Below are 17312 nucleotides of genomic sequence, written 5' to 3' on the forward strand. Positions count from 1 at the left end.
TAAAAAAGTTTGATCTATTTCAGCTAACACAAGCGACTTTTCTCTCTAAAAAAAACACTCTCACAGGATACAGGAGACCGCATGCCTCTGAATGAGAAATATCAGCAGTTTATAAATAATCTTTTCATGTGAACTAGAACAACTGACTGTAGGTTTTACATGTTGTGGTCATCTGAGATATTTTGGAATAGTTAAAAGGAGAAACATAAAAAGAGTGCATCCTAGTCACCACTCACTATATGGTGAATGTCATGATAGAGATGGTCCAAGGATACAATAGCATTCATAGGACAATAATTTAGCTGTCCTATACATTTGAATGACAGGCTAAGTGGGTGTACTCTTTATCCAAGAAACATAGTAAATAATGTTGACCTTGTCATAAAATGTGGTATGGTCAAAGCAAAACTTGTGAGTAGTTCCATGATGAGTGACATTGTTTGCCTTGGTTCTTAGTATGAAGTAAATAGAATTGTTTGAGCAAAAAGTTTTTAAATTAGAGTTTTTTATTTCAGAGTGTATTTGGACTTGCAAGTAGAGCATAGTGAGTGCGGTTAGATGGTACATAAAAAAAATATTCTGCTTGTTTTTTTTTAGTGATGTGCATTATGCAGTTTGCTCTGGTTCAATTAAAATGTATGAACAATAAAATTGTACTTTCTATTGTAATTTTTTAACTTTTCAAAAATGTTTTTTTGTGGTTCTTGAGATCTTTTAAGTTCATTCTCTTTCCTTCGAAAATGAAGCTGTGTTAGAAAAATTAAAATTAAAGTTTGGCAGCAACACCTGATATGTTATATATATATATATATATATATATATATAGAGAGAGAGAGAGAGAGAGAGAGAGAGAGAGAGAGTTCGACGGGGATGCTTTTAGAAGCACCAATATTTTATATAGTGCTTATAAATTTTTAGCCTTTATATTTATCCTTTATCCTTTTGGTTATTGAATCAAAAAATAAATAATAGTTGTTTATAGGGCCCATCATTGTGCATAATTTAAGAGCCGGCAAGATTGATTCAATGGTCAAAAAGGCAATTGGATCGAGGTACTTCTAAAAGCACCCCAGTCAGACTCTCTGTCTTTCTTTCTCTCTCTCTTTCTATGTATATCGAGTCTGGCTGGGATGCTTTTGATAGCACCAAGTACTAGGTGTGATCAAATTTTTTATTGTTAGATTTACTCTTTTAATCATTTTTATCTGTTAAATTATCCTATTCAACCAACCACCAGCTCAACCCCTAGGGGACGATAATCATCCTAACAATCGCCTATCCCTTCATTCAAGAATCGAAAATCTATTAAAAACATTCCAGCCTAATTCTATATATAAATAGTCTAGTGAAAGAATGTTCAATTATGTTCATCCATTGAGAACATGCACCCCAAACGATTGAATCAATTAGAGATTGTCCAGAATAAATCACATACGCCACATCAACATATGATACTATTTTTATTACTCCATCGAGATTCTTTTGGCTTGATAGCGTTATAGCCAGGTTGATTCGTTGCATCAAAAACTACGATGCAGATTCAATTGTGGGCAAACGAAAAAAATTTATTTGATTGGATGCAATTGTAGCTGGACGGTGCAGTTGGCTCTGCAAATGAAGATCTAATTACCTCATTTCAATCCATGTTTAACTTAGACATGTTCGGAAATACAACAATTGAAAAACATAACTCCGTTATAAATAAACTTATCTATCCACTCATCTCTTAAATGAAAAAGGTACAATTTTATTTTCTTACGGTAATTTCACCATCTTTTATATAACATTACAAAATCCGTAAATTCGATCAACATTCAACCGCAATAAACCATAATTACAATATTCTCAAATACAACCTACCAAATAATTTCAATGTAAATATAACTACTATATTTTCAACCATATGTGTTTTTAATTGCATCGTGTTAACAACTATACATCCAATAATTGCTACTTTTTGGAAGTACAAAAATTGTCTTAGAATTCTTTTTTTAATCTTTGTAAGAGAAAAGCAGCAAAGTATTCACTTCTTTATTTTATTTTTTTAAATTTTAGAGAGATAGATAGTATTCTACCCACTTCGTTTATTTTATTTAAAAACAAACTTAGCTGGAAATATGAATCAACTAAGATTCAAACTTGGGATCTCGGGTACCAACCACCAAACCCTTTGCCACTTACTCTAGAGATGTTCGGTTCTTTATCTTTTTTTTTGAAATGAACTCAACTAGAAATATAAAATAATTAGTCTTTGAATTTTGAACTTTAGATACCAAATATTAATTCTTAGCAAACTGCGTTAGATAAAGTCGGCATTATGCTAAAATTAGTCTATAGAGCATGTGTTAATAAGAAGCAATTCTAATTGTATACCAACAGTCTAATGAGGCTACAATATTATTGATTGCAGAGAAGCAGTATTTATTATCCATTTAAATACTATAATTACTATTGATAGTATCCCGGAGAGGAGAAAGTCCGCTGTATCACACTTACATCACATCATTAATAACAAGATAATTATATTTCTCTATTTTTAAAAAAAGTATAATAAAAATATTTCTTTATTAATCATGATAGAACGTATCAAGTATCAACCCAAGAAGGATAATTCTATTGGTTGAAATGCCGCGTCAGCAATATATTCGGTGTATTTAGATTTTTTTTTTTCTAAAGAGACCAATATATCTGGTGCATTTTAGAATTTTTTTCCCAGAGAAACCCAGAATAGTCTATAGATCTAGTTGACTGGGTTAGTGTGCATTTTTACCTCTGGTCACAGGGAATAAGGTAAAATCGTATTTGAAAATTTCGTCCGTACCCTTATAAGAATATTTAATTTTATAATTATTCATCTAAAAATTGAAATATCATTTATACCCCTCCAAATTTGAAAAAGTTTTAAAAATTACCCTACCATCAAGTTTCTATCTAAATTAAAGTTAATTAGTATTTATATTTCAATTTTACCCCTCTTTTGTATTCAATGGTTAATTATTTTATTTTATAAATATCCTCTATTATATTTCAAAATTAACTAAGTAAAATTCAATTGATTTTAGTTTAAAAAAATTATTCATTTCAATTAAAAATAAATATTTCTATTTGGAATAAATTGTAGTTAAATTAACAATGAAGCAAAATAAAATTAAATTTAACTATAATTTATTCCAAATAGAAATATTTATTTTTAATTGAAATGAATAATTTTTTAAAACTAAAATTCAATTGAATTTTACTAAATTTTTAGTCTAGATAGAGTTTATTAATTTTGAAATATTAGTGGAGTAAAGTTGGAATTTAAATACTAACTAACTTTAATTTGGATAGAAACTTGATTGTAAAGTTATTTTTGAAAGTTTTTCAAATTTGGGAGTGTACATGATATTTCAAATTTTAGATGGGTGTTAATGCAATTAAATAGTTTTGGAAGGGTATAGAGGAAATTGTCCCTTCTCTCTCCGCTATAAAATCACACTCCACTCTTGCTCTCTCTCTCCTTCTCTAACGCCTCGTCCAAATCCCTCTCCTCTCTCTCTCTCTCTCTTTCTAGGGTTTCGAGGATCCATGAAGAAGGACTCACCTGACCCGCGTCCCCCGCCGCACCGGAGCCGATCCCTCGGCTCCGCCGGCGCCGGCGCCGCCGTGGAGGACGTCGGATTCCCCTCTCGCGCCTCCACCTCCGCCGTGCCCTTCTCCTGGGAGCAGCGGCCCGGGATCCCCAAACCCTCCGGTAACCTCGCCTCCCCCTCCCCGCCCTCACCCCGCTCCGATCCCCTCCTCCCCCTCCCCCCTCCCCTCCGCCCCGCCCCCCTCGCCCCCCGCCGGAGACGATCCACCACCTCCTCCTCCGCCGCCGATCCCGATCCCTTCGCGGCGGCGCTCGCCGAGTGCGCCAAGGATCCACCGCCGCGGGACACGGAGGAGATCTGGTGGACCGCCGCCGCCGCCGCGGGGGAGCGGCGGAGGGCCGCGGCGGAGAGGTTAGGGTTTATGGGGGGGATGTACGGGTCGTGCAAGGCGGGGTGCTCCGTCGTGGAGTCGACGGTGCACGTGCCCCGGTCCGGGATCCGGACCGGGGCCTACGGCCTCGTGAACCGCCGATGAACCGGGTCCGGCTCACTGGTATCGTTGTACATAAATGAGGCTAAATTATACTTTTGGTAAGTTTAAGGGGTGTGACAAACACTCAGGCTTCAAGCTTTAATTATTTGTAATTTTTTATCTCAACATTCCACGTTGTTGCAATCAACTCGCATCAGTCAAATTAGTTGACTAAATATGACATATTGTTAGCGCAACAGTGATGTGATAGTATTATAATCGATAATATAATAATAACTAAAATATTATATCACTATTATATTAGCTTATTTAGTTAATTAATTTGGACATGTGAAACTTTGATTGCAACAATGTCGAAAGTTTAAATTAAAAATTACAACAAATTAAAGCTTGAGAATCAAGGCCACAAGTATGATTTAGCCTTTCTCTTTTGGAAGAAAATGTACAAAGAAGCCGTGAACTTTAGCTTTTTTGCGAGCAAATGCTTAAACTTTTAATTTTGATGATTAGACATTCTAAATTTTATCAAATAATTTAATATTTTTTTTCTTAATATACCGTAGTTTTGATTGCACATCTTCCAGATAATCTTATAATAAAACTTTGAAATACGAAGAAATCTACTTTCTGTTCCCAATTTTAATAATTTAGAGTGAATATTGAAGAATCGGATGATCTATTTACAATTTTTCTTACTTTTATTATATGCTGTAATAGAAGAAATAATTTTCTTTGTGTTTGAAGCTTTACAAGATTATTTGCAAGACCTGTGATCAAAATAGCTGTATAATTAGCAACTCGAATTAAAGAGATGAACTTGTTGAACTATCTTATAAAGTTTAGAAATTTCAATTGCTAAAAGTGAAAGTTTGGGAGTTTGTCTGTAAAGGAGCTAAAATCCAGGAGCTCTTTGTACATTTTTTTTTTTATTTTCAAGGTAAATAAATTACACCAATAGTCCTTAAATGATCTTGAACATTGCAATTTAGTTCTGAGTTTTAATCTGTCACACTTTAGTCCTCAAAAATATGACTTTGCGTTCGTGCCAATGAGTTCGGCGCAGAAAAAGTTCCCCCAAAACTATCTCCGAGTTTTTCTATGTTTTATGCTTATATATGATAGATTGACAAGCATAAGAATTAAAATTTGAGGATTAACGTGCAATTGTGCACTAGTTTAAGGACGATTACTGTAATTTTTCCTTTTTTTGAATAAAATTTAAAGCCAAATTTGGCTTCGTCAATAATAGATAGTGATGCTTATAATGAGCTTCTTTTCACTTTGTCAATAATAGAATTATTATTTAAGTAAAATTATTCGGAAAAGCACCAGTAATTTCTTAATTTCTTATTCCTGATCTCGTCAGCAGCTTCTCTCTTCGCACCAGAGCCCATTTGAAGTTTTTATATTTTCGTGATTTTCTGCTCACTGTAGACATGACATTTATATAGTTATTATCTTACTAGCTTTTCGGAGGATGCAAATTAGTGAACTCAAAAATATAATATTTCACATCAATAATTTAGGTCATTGTCATTCAATAGTAAACAATTGCGATTGAAATGTGCCGACAGTAGTGCCTGCATACATGCCTGTAGGTCTTTTCTTTTCTGGCTGTCACAAACTTTGTGTTTGGCAGGCAATTCTAATTTCTGAGTGGAATAATATTATCAGAGAGTTGATTTTGATAATAATAAATGAATAATTTACTGGTTGTGTTTGATCAGATTTACTAAATCTAACACATTTGTGGTGAGAATAGTTGCTATGTTGTATTTTTCTTTACGTGCTTGCTCCATCTCTTTTCACAAGGACCACCATTAAAACCTCTCATTAAATCACTATGTCGGTGACCAACAAAAGACGCTGTGCCTGCTAAAATGTTGGAACAATTGTAGTGATGATTCCATGAGCTACTCGTCACCGACTAAGTGTTTTTGCTTGCAAAGTCAGTACTCCACTACTTAGAAAAATAGAATTATAATACATAACTCCTCTTCTTATCTCCCTTTGGCCTAAGCTATTCTCACAATTTATAGGCATTTTGGTACATTGAATCTAGCCCTCAATAAATCTCTCATTAAGGTACATAAACTTACTCATAAAGTCATTAGTAACTCACCATTATGCTTATAGTAATGAATCCTCATAAATGCCTCATGAATGTAAGGTCATGGGGCTATTAAGTCTATCAGTTACATGACCTTTTGTCTCCCATTATGGCTGGTTTTGGATCTTCTTGATAGCCCGACTTGTGAAATTGGACTTTGCATAGGAATTACGCTAAGTTTCTGACATACTGCTCTTTTTTTACTATCATAGTGTCTTCTACTTTGACATAGATATAAGCATAGCTTCTCTTCTGAAAATATATATATATATATATATATATATATATATATATATATATATATATAGAGAGAGAGAGAGAGAGAGAGAGAGAGAGAGAGAAGAGAGAGTTGAATTCTAATGCTATTAATAGCAAACGATATACTTCAAGTGGTATAGAGCAGTATGTCAGAAACTTAGCGTATATATATTGTTTGCCAAATAAACGATCGGCACCGTTGAAAATGATCTATACCACTTGAAGTATCTAGAAATCAAATTTCATACTTTTCCGATATTATTTTCTTGTCCATCAAGTGGGTGTAAAAATGAATGGCTGAAAATAAATATCTTCTAAAAAGTGATGATAGAAATTTTGTAATCATGATCGAGAGTATAGATTTTGTTCTAAATAGTTTTAAAAATTTTCTAACCAAAATTCAATTGATTTGGATAGTTTTACACCGTTAAACGAGAAAATCTCTCATATCAACCATTAAAATTGCTAATTTTGAAACCCTTTGATCATCAGGTAAATGATGTCGAAAATATTTGAAATTTAGTTTCTAAGTACTTCAAGTGATATAGATCATGTTCAACGGTGTCGATCGTCGATTTGAAAGCTCCATCGTCAAAAACAAATGGGTGGTAACGGAGCCCGTTTGCTATCGATAGCATTCTAGCTCAACTCTATATATATATATATATATATATATGTATATATATATATATATAATTGAGCTGGAATACTTTTAGAAGCACCACCCCTTGGTACTTCTAGGTTTCTAGCACTCGGATCAAACACTATTTTACCTACCACCACCTACCATTATCATCCCAATCTTATATTTCTTGATCCAAAGGTTAAAAATTCAAAAGCACCAACCTCTTGGTGCTTTTGAGAGTATTCTAACTCAACTCTCTCTCTCTCTCTATATATATATATATATATTAATTATCACATTCAATGCTTGTTCTTTTGAGGATAACTGTAAGTAAAAATGCTGCAAGTACGCTCTATTATAGAGTGTACGTCTTCCACGCAATGACTCTACAGTTTAAAAATTATTTGTGGAATTTTAGTTTTTAAGAAAGTTAATAAGATAAGTGAGTCCATCATAATATTTGAGAGGCTAGGGTGTAAATCATTATACTTATATCCAATTCATAAAACAATAAATGAGAAAATTTTCTTTATTGGGGATAGTTTCATCATACCTTAAATAAATTAACAAAATGGGTAAATTCAGCTTTCAACTATGATCAATCAAGCAAAATATTTGTAATTAAAACACTGTCAATCACATTTTCCTATAAGGGTGCGTTTGGTTCCACATAAAACTGTATTTACGGTCTTTAGTGTTTGATTTGTAGGAAAAATAATAGTTTTTTATTATGATTGTTTAGTTGAAGAAAAGAAAAGAAAAGAAAATACATAGAGAACTATTATATATATTTTCTCTTATTATATATAGGCCATGGCTACTATACTATTATGAGTATTGGAGTCCTCGTATTCATAAGTTGTTTTTAATGATGGAGCTTCCGAATCGACGATCCACTCCGTTAAATATGATCTAGAGTATTTGAAACTTTAGAAAATAAATATCATAATAAAGTCCATCAAGTGGGCATAAAATGAACGGTCAAAATCGAACGACGTCCTAAAAAAGGATGATCGGATCCTTCAATTCAAGATCGGAGTTATTGATCTTTATCTATATAGTGAATAGAATTTTCTATCAAAAATTTAACAAATTCTGATTCTTTTACACCGTTAAACTAGCAAGTATCCCATACCGGCCGTTAAAAATTGTCAAATTTGTGACCTCTTGATCGTAAGGTAAATGATGTCGAAAAATTATAAAATTTGATTTCTAGAAGTTTTAAATGCTGTAAATAACGTTTAACGGTGTGGATCATCGATTCAGAAGCTCTATCATTGAAAACAACTTATGAGTACGAAGGCGATCGTACTCATAATAGTATAGTAGCCGGACCCTATATATTATATATTATTAATATACAATAATTATTATACTATATATGTTATTATTATAGTTTATTTTTATAAATAAATATATTTAAAAATATATTATTTATTATGTAATATAATTCATAATAGTATATATATTTAATTTATATAATATTATATAATAATATATTTATATAAAATAAAATATTATTATCATTATATATTTATAATGAATGAAGCAAACAAAAGAAAATTAATTTCTAACAAAAAATATTTTTCGGAATAATTTTACAAGGATCCAAACACACGCTAAATAGGAATAACTACTGCATTGCCAATTATATGCATATCTAATTACATTATATTTACAACTGTCGTGAACCAAACAGCCACTTAAACCATGCGATAGAGAAACAAAAAAAATCTAAGGTTCTAAGGCTTCTACTATAACCGGAAGCTCCTGCGTCTTAAAAATCAGAAGTTCTATTTTGACAGTAATTCATCAAATAACATTATACCTACAGCAAAGTTAAGGTTTCGTTTGGGATCGCCGATAGATTGCATTACGTGCAACTAGGGGTGTAAACGAGCCGAACACAAGTGAGCTGGGATCGGCTCGTTAAAGTATCGAGTCGAAAAATTCAGCTCGTGTTCGGCTCTTTTATTAACAAGCCGAGCACGAGCTGGCTCACGAGCTGGCGAACGAACAATAAATTTAAAAAAATTAAATTAAAGATATATAAAAGATAAATTTATAAAATCTTATCTATTAAACTTTGATCTAATAGTTGAAACTTTATATATAAATGAGTTTTTTTATAATTAAGCTCGCATTTATATTTTTATTTTACTAAAAATTAAATAATAAAAATATATTATATATAATTATTTATTTATTTATAAAAATATAAATTAAATAAATTATATAAATATAAAATATATGTATTCGAGCTGTTATCGAGCCGAACAAGAGCGAGCTGACCCCAGCTCGTGTTCGGCTCGTTTATTAAACGAGCTGAAAAATTCAGCTCGTGTTCGACTTGTTTACTAAACGAGCGAGCCGATCTCGAGCTCATTCCGAGCCGAACACGAACTGGCTCACGAACAGCGAGCTGGATTGCCACCCCTACGTGCAACATGAAAGTACTATAGAATAATATTGAATCAATTAAGATATAATTCTACGATATTTTTGGAAAATAGAGAAGTATAATATATTTGAATATTATTAGACGATATTCTTGGCCCAATACGCTCAATTTGACTATGAAAGCCCAATTGCAATTTAGTCCACAAATCTATTTCAGCCTTTGAATTTCACAAAAGTTATACTTTAGCCTCTAATAAGTCTCTAACCGTTACCCAAAAAAAAAACAAATTAGTTTTTACCATGGATTAATTTTAAAATTTGTTTGGCAAAAAGGAAACCAAAAAAAACTCCTTTTCTCACAGTTTTTATTATTTTCTAGAAAACAAAATGTTGTAAGTTTGGTTTGATTACACTTAACCATATAAATTTCAAAAAGTTTAAAAGACACTAAATGAGATATCAATTAGTTTTGAATCAATCATCAACTCCAAATTTTATAAATTTTAATAAATATCATTAATAACTTTGATAGAATTTTCATTGTTCAACTAAAATTAGTTAAATTTTTAAAAAATTGAAGCTAAAGGGTCATCGAGAAACAAAAAAATGAGGTGGCTATTTAAGAATAGCCTATAGTTGGGGAGTCTCTATTAAAATTTTACCTTACAAACCCCTAAAAATTTGTCACACAATTTCCAAGCCAAAACCAATCATCATTTCATGCATGCAACAACTTAAATTCTCCTTCATAAAAATTAAAATAAAATAATTTTAAAGAATATTAAATTTCTTTTTTTTAATATTTTTATTAAATAAGTCTAATTGAGACCTCTCCCAATCATATGCGCCCCTACACCTTTATTGGGACCCCAAAAAGAAAAAGAAAAAAAAGTAAAAGTCTCCATAGACCCCCTCAACTATAGACAATCCTAGAAAGCACCCTAATTATTTTTTTTAAAAAAATTTAAGCAAGTTTATCGAATCAATCTATAAAATATAAGGAAATAAAAATTCTAAATTAAACAATTTTAAAAAATTAAAATAAAAAAGCAAAGTCCTACATTTTTTTTTTATTTTGGTGATAAATTACTCCAAAAGAAAAAAAATAAATAAAAAAAAGTTAAAAAAAAGAAAAAGTTTAAGCCCCGCCACCACCATCATTAAACGCCATGTGCGATGTCTCTCTCTCTCTCTCTCTCTCTCTCTCTCTCTCGCTCTTTCTCTCTCTCTCTCTCCTCCCCCAAAAATTCCCAAATCCCTTATCCCCAAATCCCCCAAATCCTCAAACCCCCCGGGAAAAAGGGATTCGGAGGGCCCCTCATCGGGGGCGCGTTCGCGAGGTTCGATTCCTCTAACGGTGGATGCGCCGTGTCGCTTTTAGGAGTGAGAGAGGGAGGGAGAGGGAGGGAGAGGAGGAGGAGGCGCCATTGGAGGGCGTGAGGAGGAGGAGGAGGAGGAGGAGGGAGATGAGGGTTTGGTAGTAGGGTTGAGGAGGAGGACGAGGAGGAGGGGGGGTTGAGGGGGGATATGGCGGTGGGGGGAGGAGGAGAAGAGGGGGAGATGGAGAAGGATTTCGAGGCGAAGCTGCGGGTGCAGCAGGGAGGAGGGAGCGTGCAGAGGACGAACAGTATCGCGTTTAGGGCCCCGCAGGAGCAGTTCAGCATCAACGATTTCGAGCTCGGGAGGATCTACGGGGTTGGATCCTACTCAAAGGTGCGAGCTTTTGTGTTTTTGAGCGATTTTTTTGGGGTGTTTTCGTTGTGGATGTTTGAATTTGTGCGTTTTGTTTCTTGGGTTTGTTCTAAAGAGCTTTCTTTTGGATTATCAAATGGAAATTTGGAGCTTTATTTATTTATTTTTTTATTTTGATGAGGGGTAATAGAAATCATAGGATGAGATTTGGCTATAGATTCGTATTTAGGAACTTCGATTTTGTGATGTTATCAGGTTTGGATTGTTAGTGGGATGATTTAATGCTGGTGCAAAGTTGAGATTTTTTGTGGATTATTTGAATACATGGATTTCTCTCGAGGGTCTCTTATAATTTCCAGGGGAGCTTGTCGAGTGTGGTGTTTGATGATTTGGTTTCTATTTTTGATGAATGCGGGATGAGGCTTTATGGAATGACCAAGAGGATTGTGGGAAAATGAGGGGGAAGGTTGGAATCATGTCATGCTTACAAGAGGAATGCATGATTTGGCTGGAGATTCATTTTTTTATAAATTGGATTTTCTCTAGCTCATTAAGTTTGACTTGGAATTGAGGGAATACCCAAATTGGCCCAGCTATTTAACATTGTGGGAGAGGATTAAAGTCTGGAAAAAAAAATTTAGCAGGGCGTCTCTTATAGAACAAGGAAGGTATAAGCCATCGGATAGTACTCTACGTGCTTCTGAAAGTATGGGTAAAATGCTATCCGATGGCTCATAACCCGTTGTCCTATAGGATGCGTCCTACTAAATTTCTTTTCTTTAAAAGAGTGTTTTTATTGAGCTGGAGATTAATATTGCAAGTGGCAAGAAATATGTTGTTGAACCATTCCAAACATGATATGAAGCTGAATGGTACATTGAGATTCAAAAGAACAAGTTTGAGTTTGAGTTTTACATCTACGATATTGGAAGAAAGATTTGTTTTCTGCATTTTCATAAGTAAAATTTGTTGGAGTGGATTTTGGATCATTTGAGTGTTGATCACCTTTTTGGGATGATATATTGCAGAACTACGTGATGGAATCAACAGGAAGATTAAAATATGCTGACTTAAGTGGATTAAATGGAATCACATTCTTTTGTTGTAGTCAAGAATATGTTCTTTGTAGCAAGAGGACCTTGCAATGTTCTTTATATTAATCACGATTTGTAGTTGGTCATATGTGGAGAAAGCTGCCTCTGCAATGTCACTAATCTCTCAATTAATAAGCACTTAGGGGTCTCAATTATGAATTGAATGAGCAGGAGATTAATATCAGCTTAGTAGAGTTTCTGAAATGCTAGGGGCAGAGTTGCATGGCTTGAGTGATTTTGTCATCAGCTCTGAATAGAAAGAGAATGATCTTTGATGAAACTTGCTTTCTTGATTATATATGCTAAATGTTTCAGGGACATCCTTCTCTTTGGACACTGTCATATGCTAAGTATGAGGTTATATGATTTGCACATGTCCGCAAACTACTATATAAGCTAGCAGGATCTCTCTTCCACACTCGTCTCTTTCTTGCTAACGACATAATCAAGAATGTATAATATATTGATGAAGACCCTACCTATGTCTTGGACTATGGAACTTCTGGGTGTATAATTTCGGAATGGCATGCTCTTCTCATGAGCTAGGATACAAAATATTTATAACATAATACTTCATGTGCACAAGAATTTAATATGAATGTTTCCTTTTCTACAAAATTACATCGTATTCACTCTTGTTTATTTTAACTATCATGGATTGTATAGATTAAGAAGTCGGCTTTCATAGAAGTTAACTTGTTATGTAATTTTCCTTGGAGAATGCTAAGCAGATGTTGTCCCAATTGTTATTGTCATTTAGTGTCTTTGCAAAGTGAAACAGCTAAGCATTGGCATTTTTTGTTTCCAAGACAGGTAGTTTACCTGCTCTTGTTGCCCTTGCCTGTTTATAGCCTTCATATTTGCGGACTATTTCTATTCTTATATTTACGCGCAGGTAGTGAGGGCAAAGAAGAAGGACACAGGAAATGTTTATGCATTAAAGATTATGGACAAGAAATTTATTACAAAGGAAAATAAGATATCTAATGTAAAGCTGGAGCGTATCGTACTTGACCAGTTAGATCATCCAGGAATCATCAGATTATGTTTCACCTTTCAAGATACTTACTCTCTTTGTAAGACTATATCGTAATTGTTTCTAAGTTATATTGTTTTTCTTTGTGGTGCATCATCTATTAGCTTTGTAGAAGCCAACCGACCTTTCGTATATGTTAATATTATTTTTATGATATTACTAAGAGCAGACATGGCACTAGAGTCTTGTGAAGGTGGAGAGCTCTTTGACCAAATTACCAGGGTAAGTGCCTTTTTGCCCTAGCGTGTGGAACAGCTTGAGTACCTTTTTTCTGTAGCTTTTGGATCAGCTGCTATACTTGGGAAAGTAGCAATTAAGCTGGCGAATTGGAATGTTGGTGTTCTTGACATTGTGGCAAGAAGCTAAAATGAGCTTCTAAGCCCAAAAAAGAAAAAGCTCCAATCTGAAGCTTCTACTTCTGCTTCTACTGCAGGTGGTAGTTGTTAAGGTGTTTTTGATGTACATGCGGTAGTTGTTAAGGTGTTTTTGATGTACATGCTAGTAGTGCACTCAATAGAGCATTTGAACTTCTCCAGAAGCTCTAGTAGGGTTAAAGAGGACCTGGCCATTAAATAATTTCTAAATTACATAGTTCTTGTAGTACTTCTTGTGCTTTCTGTTTAGCTTATTCACCTGGTCGCAGAAAGGTCGTCTATCCGAGGATGAAGCTCGCTTCTATGCCGCAGAAGTTATTGATGCTTTGGAATCTTTACATGGTGTAGGAATAATTCATAGGGATATAAAGGTACATCGAAGAAAAATATGTACTTTTTTTAAAATAATTACCTTTTTCTTTTCATTAACAGAATTATTATTGTTTTTATAATTTTGATTATACCAGCCAGAGAATTTATTGCTTACTTTAGATGGGCACATTAAGATCGCTGATTTTGGTAGTGTGAAACCAACAAGGGATGCTCGAATCACAGTTCTTCCGGATGCTGCAACTAATGGTATAACATATATCAAAACAGTTTGGATTGATTAGGTCAGTGGGAGTTATGTAAACATTTTCTTTCTGCTCCCAATTCAGATGAAAAGCCATGCACTTTTGTGGGAACAGCTGCATATATTCCTCCAGAAGTTCTCAATTCTTCCCCACCGACTTTTGGGTAAGGAATAATAATCTTTGGTAACTTCGTGGCAACGTAACTCTATTGGATCTTTTCATCATAGTTTGATATGATAACTGCATTTTAAATTATCATGGCAAATGTTTGGACTGTTTGACCTCAGAAGAAAGAAAAATGTTGTGGGGAGTGAGAGCCTTGTACGCGCTTATGATCCTATCTGAGAAAACTGCGAGATAGATATAGTCGTTAACGCTACTACTACAATTAAACTGAGCTCATAAATGGGGACTTTTATCAACCTCTTTCTATTTCCTGTATCACATTCTATGTTGCTTTTACATTTCTACTGGAATTATCAGTGATATATGATTTGTTTTTTTTGTATTGTAACAGAAATGACATATGGGCCCTTGGGTGCACCTTATATCAAATGCTATCCGGCTCTTCTCCTTTCAAAGATGCTAGTGAATGGCTTATTTTTCAGAGAATCATTGCTAGGGACCTTAGATTTCCCGAGTATTTTTCAGATGAAGCGCGAGACTTAATTGATAAGCTACTGGTGAGCACCAAATGCTTTCACTCAATGGCAAACCTACCAACCTTCTTTCTCTCTCATATACACATGTGCATTTATAACTTCCCTTTATCCCTTATGAACTACCTGCTCAGTCAATAACAACTTTTTGTCTAATGACTCATTTTTATGCAGAAAAATGAGGGGTTTTTTGTGCATATACACTGATACTAATATGCAAAATCACATAAAAATACCCTGCGAAGTTGGTTTTTGTGTACATTCCCCTGACAACAGTACTATAAGCAAAACTGCTTTTCTGTAGTTACCTCCAACAGGGACAAGCATGTAAATGCCAACTTCCAAGTTTTTCGGGCCTAGCATGTAAATGCCAACCTGCAGGGTTACTTGTGAAATTTTTTATATCTTTTGGTGGCGTATAATGTATGTTCTTGCAACACACTGCTAACTTCTTATCTTTTATCGTCTTTTAACTGTAGGATACTGATCCGAGCAAAAGGCTGGGTGCTGGACCGGATGGCTATGATGCTCTCAAGAAGCATCCTTTCTTTAGGGGAATTGATTGGAAAAATATACGGAAAGCACCTGCACCAAAGCTCGCTGTGGATACAAGTGTATAATGTTTTTGCCTTTTTTGTTTAGAAATATTTACATTCACGCCCTTGCAAAATGATCTACTTACATATATACCCGTGCAAAGCTGAATTTTTCAGAAGCTTAATTCTTCTGAAAAAGTTCCCGTCTTCTGATAACCTGTTCTAATATGAAACCAACTTCCTTCATATATTCCGTCAAAAGAGAAAAAAGTTCTCGGATAAATTGGACGACTCCCCAACTGTTTTTCCCTATCTCAGGCAGGTGAGAACGAGGATCAGGATTCTACTTGGAACCTGAATATTCCAACGAGTCATAGTGCTGCCCCTGAAGGAAATAATTGTGCCCCATCTTCTTCTGAAACACAATCTCACATGTCTAGGCTAACTTCGATCGACTCGTTCGACTCTAAATGGTGAGTCACGAAATGCTATTCTTTGCAATCACTGTTAGTTTCTTTGCTAGGTAAATATTATTGATTTTGCCTTTGATCTTATATCTTATACATTAAAAGTCGTAATGAATTATGTAGTTTTCATTGATTTTATGGTTTATCTAATTATCTCATGTTGGTATCTTGGAATGTAACGATCCAGCTCATTAGCATTAGTAACTCACTGGGTCCAAACCACCGACCCAAAATGCTTAAAGCTATTAGTTCTAGTTTGCCTCTCACATATAAGCCCTTCACCCTTTCTCATATTTTTTTGATGTGGGACTATTGGGATATTATATACTCTCCCTATTTTAGGCCTTGATATTCTCATCAACCCAATCACACACGTAATCACCAAGCGATATGAGGCCCACCTCATACTTTCGGTTGGTAGACCAGTTATAATACCAACTGTAACGACTCAAGCCACTAGTACTAACTCGTTGGATTCAAACTACCGATCCAAAATACTTAAGCTTAGTTATTAATTTTAGTTTGACCGTCACATGTAAGGCCTCACACTCTCCTACATATCCAATGTGAGACTATTCGGGTGTTACAATAGCTCAAAGTTTGTGACATTTTTCTTTTGCATGATTTACTACAACTGTAGGCAGGAATTTCTTGAGCCTGGTGAGTCTATCGTCATGATTTCGAAGCTAAAGAAGATTCAGAAACTAACAAGCAAGAAAGTGCAACTGATCCTCACCAACAGACCTAAATTAATATGTATTGATCCTTCCAAGATGGTCGCCAAGGGGAGTATAATCTGGTCTGATAACCCAACTGATCTAACCATCCAAGTAACGAACACTTCGCATTTTAAGATATGCACGGTTAGGTCCTCTCAAATATTCCAGTTTCTTTTTTCGAGGAACAATCTGGCCTTTTAGTGAATGCTAAGTCCCATTTGATTTCAGCCGAAGAAGATTTTGTCATTTGAAGATGCGAAGCAGCGTGCATGGCAATGGAAGAAGGCGATCGAAGGTTTCCAACGCTGCTGAATCGCATACTTATTGGAAAAGGACTTCTGCAGCACCAAAGGCATTTCAAGAAATGCTCGATGGTGTTTCAAAAAACTACAAATTTATACAAAAGCTCATGGATTTTTTTTTTTTTATTATTTTTTTCCTTCCACAGATTGATTTAGAACGAAGTTTTTTTTTTTTTTTTTTCTCTTTTTCGATTCGCAGCTGATATTGTGTTTGAACGAGTGAAATTGCCGACTAATGTGATTGCAGAAGGGAGAGTAGAAAATCGAAATGAGACGGACTCGACTTTGAAAGTATATTATGTTTTAATGTATAATTTATATTTGTTGCAAATTTTGTCAAAATCAAATTCTTTTTTTGTGATATCAACTCTCGCGCATCTTGCTTTTTCTTCTCACTTTC

At 34.4% G+C, this 17312-nt stretch overlaps 2 protein-coding genes across 3 annotated transcripts; both read left to right on the top strand.

Annotated features, from left to right (window-relative positions):
* Positions 3516 to 5311, top strand: LOC109707353 (formin-like protein 3). The gene has a single exon (XM_020228580.1). It carries the CDS (start codon positions 3568 to 3570, stop codon positions 4105 to 4107), a length of 540 nt encoding a protein of 179 aa, XP_020084169.1. The 5' UTR covers positions 3516 to 3567; the 3' UTR covers positions 4108 to 5311.
* On the top strand, positions 10972 to 17275 carry LOC109713768 (3-phosphoinositide-dependent protein kinase 2-like). 2 transcript variants are annotated; one of them, XM_020237960.1, is made up of 11 exons: positions 10972 to 11171; positions 13140 to 13320; positions 13450 to 13502; positions 13924 to 14025; positions 14122 to 14233; positions 14314 to 14392; positions 14747 to 14912; positions 15368 to 15502; positions 15743 to 15897; positions 16532 to 16754; positions 16839 to 17058. In XM_020237960.1, the coding sequence occupies exons 1-11, from the start codon at positions 10986 to 10988 to the stop codon at positions 16920 to 16922; spliced, it is 1476 nt and encodes a 491-aa protein (XP_020093549.1). In that variant the 5' UTR covers positions 10972 to 10985; the 3' UTR covers positions 16923 to 17058. The 2 variants fall into 2 exon arrangements, with proteins under 2 accessions (XP_020093549.1, XP_020093556.1); XM_020237967.1 differs by lacking the exon at positions 16532 to 16754 and having other exon boundaries at positions 16839 to 17275.

This window comes from Ananas comosus, linkage group 1 (genome assembly GCF_001540865.1).
Source record: "Ananas comosus cultivar F153 linkage group 1, ASM154086v1, whole genome shotgun sequence".
Classification (NCBI taxonomy): Eukaryota; Viridiplantae; Streptophyta; class Magnoliopsida; order Poales; family Bromeliaceae; genus Ananas; species Ananas comosus.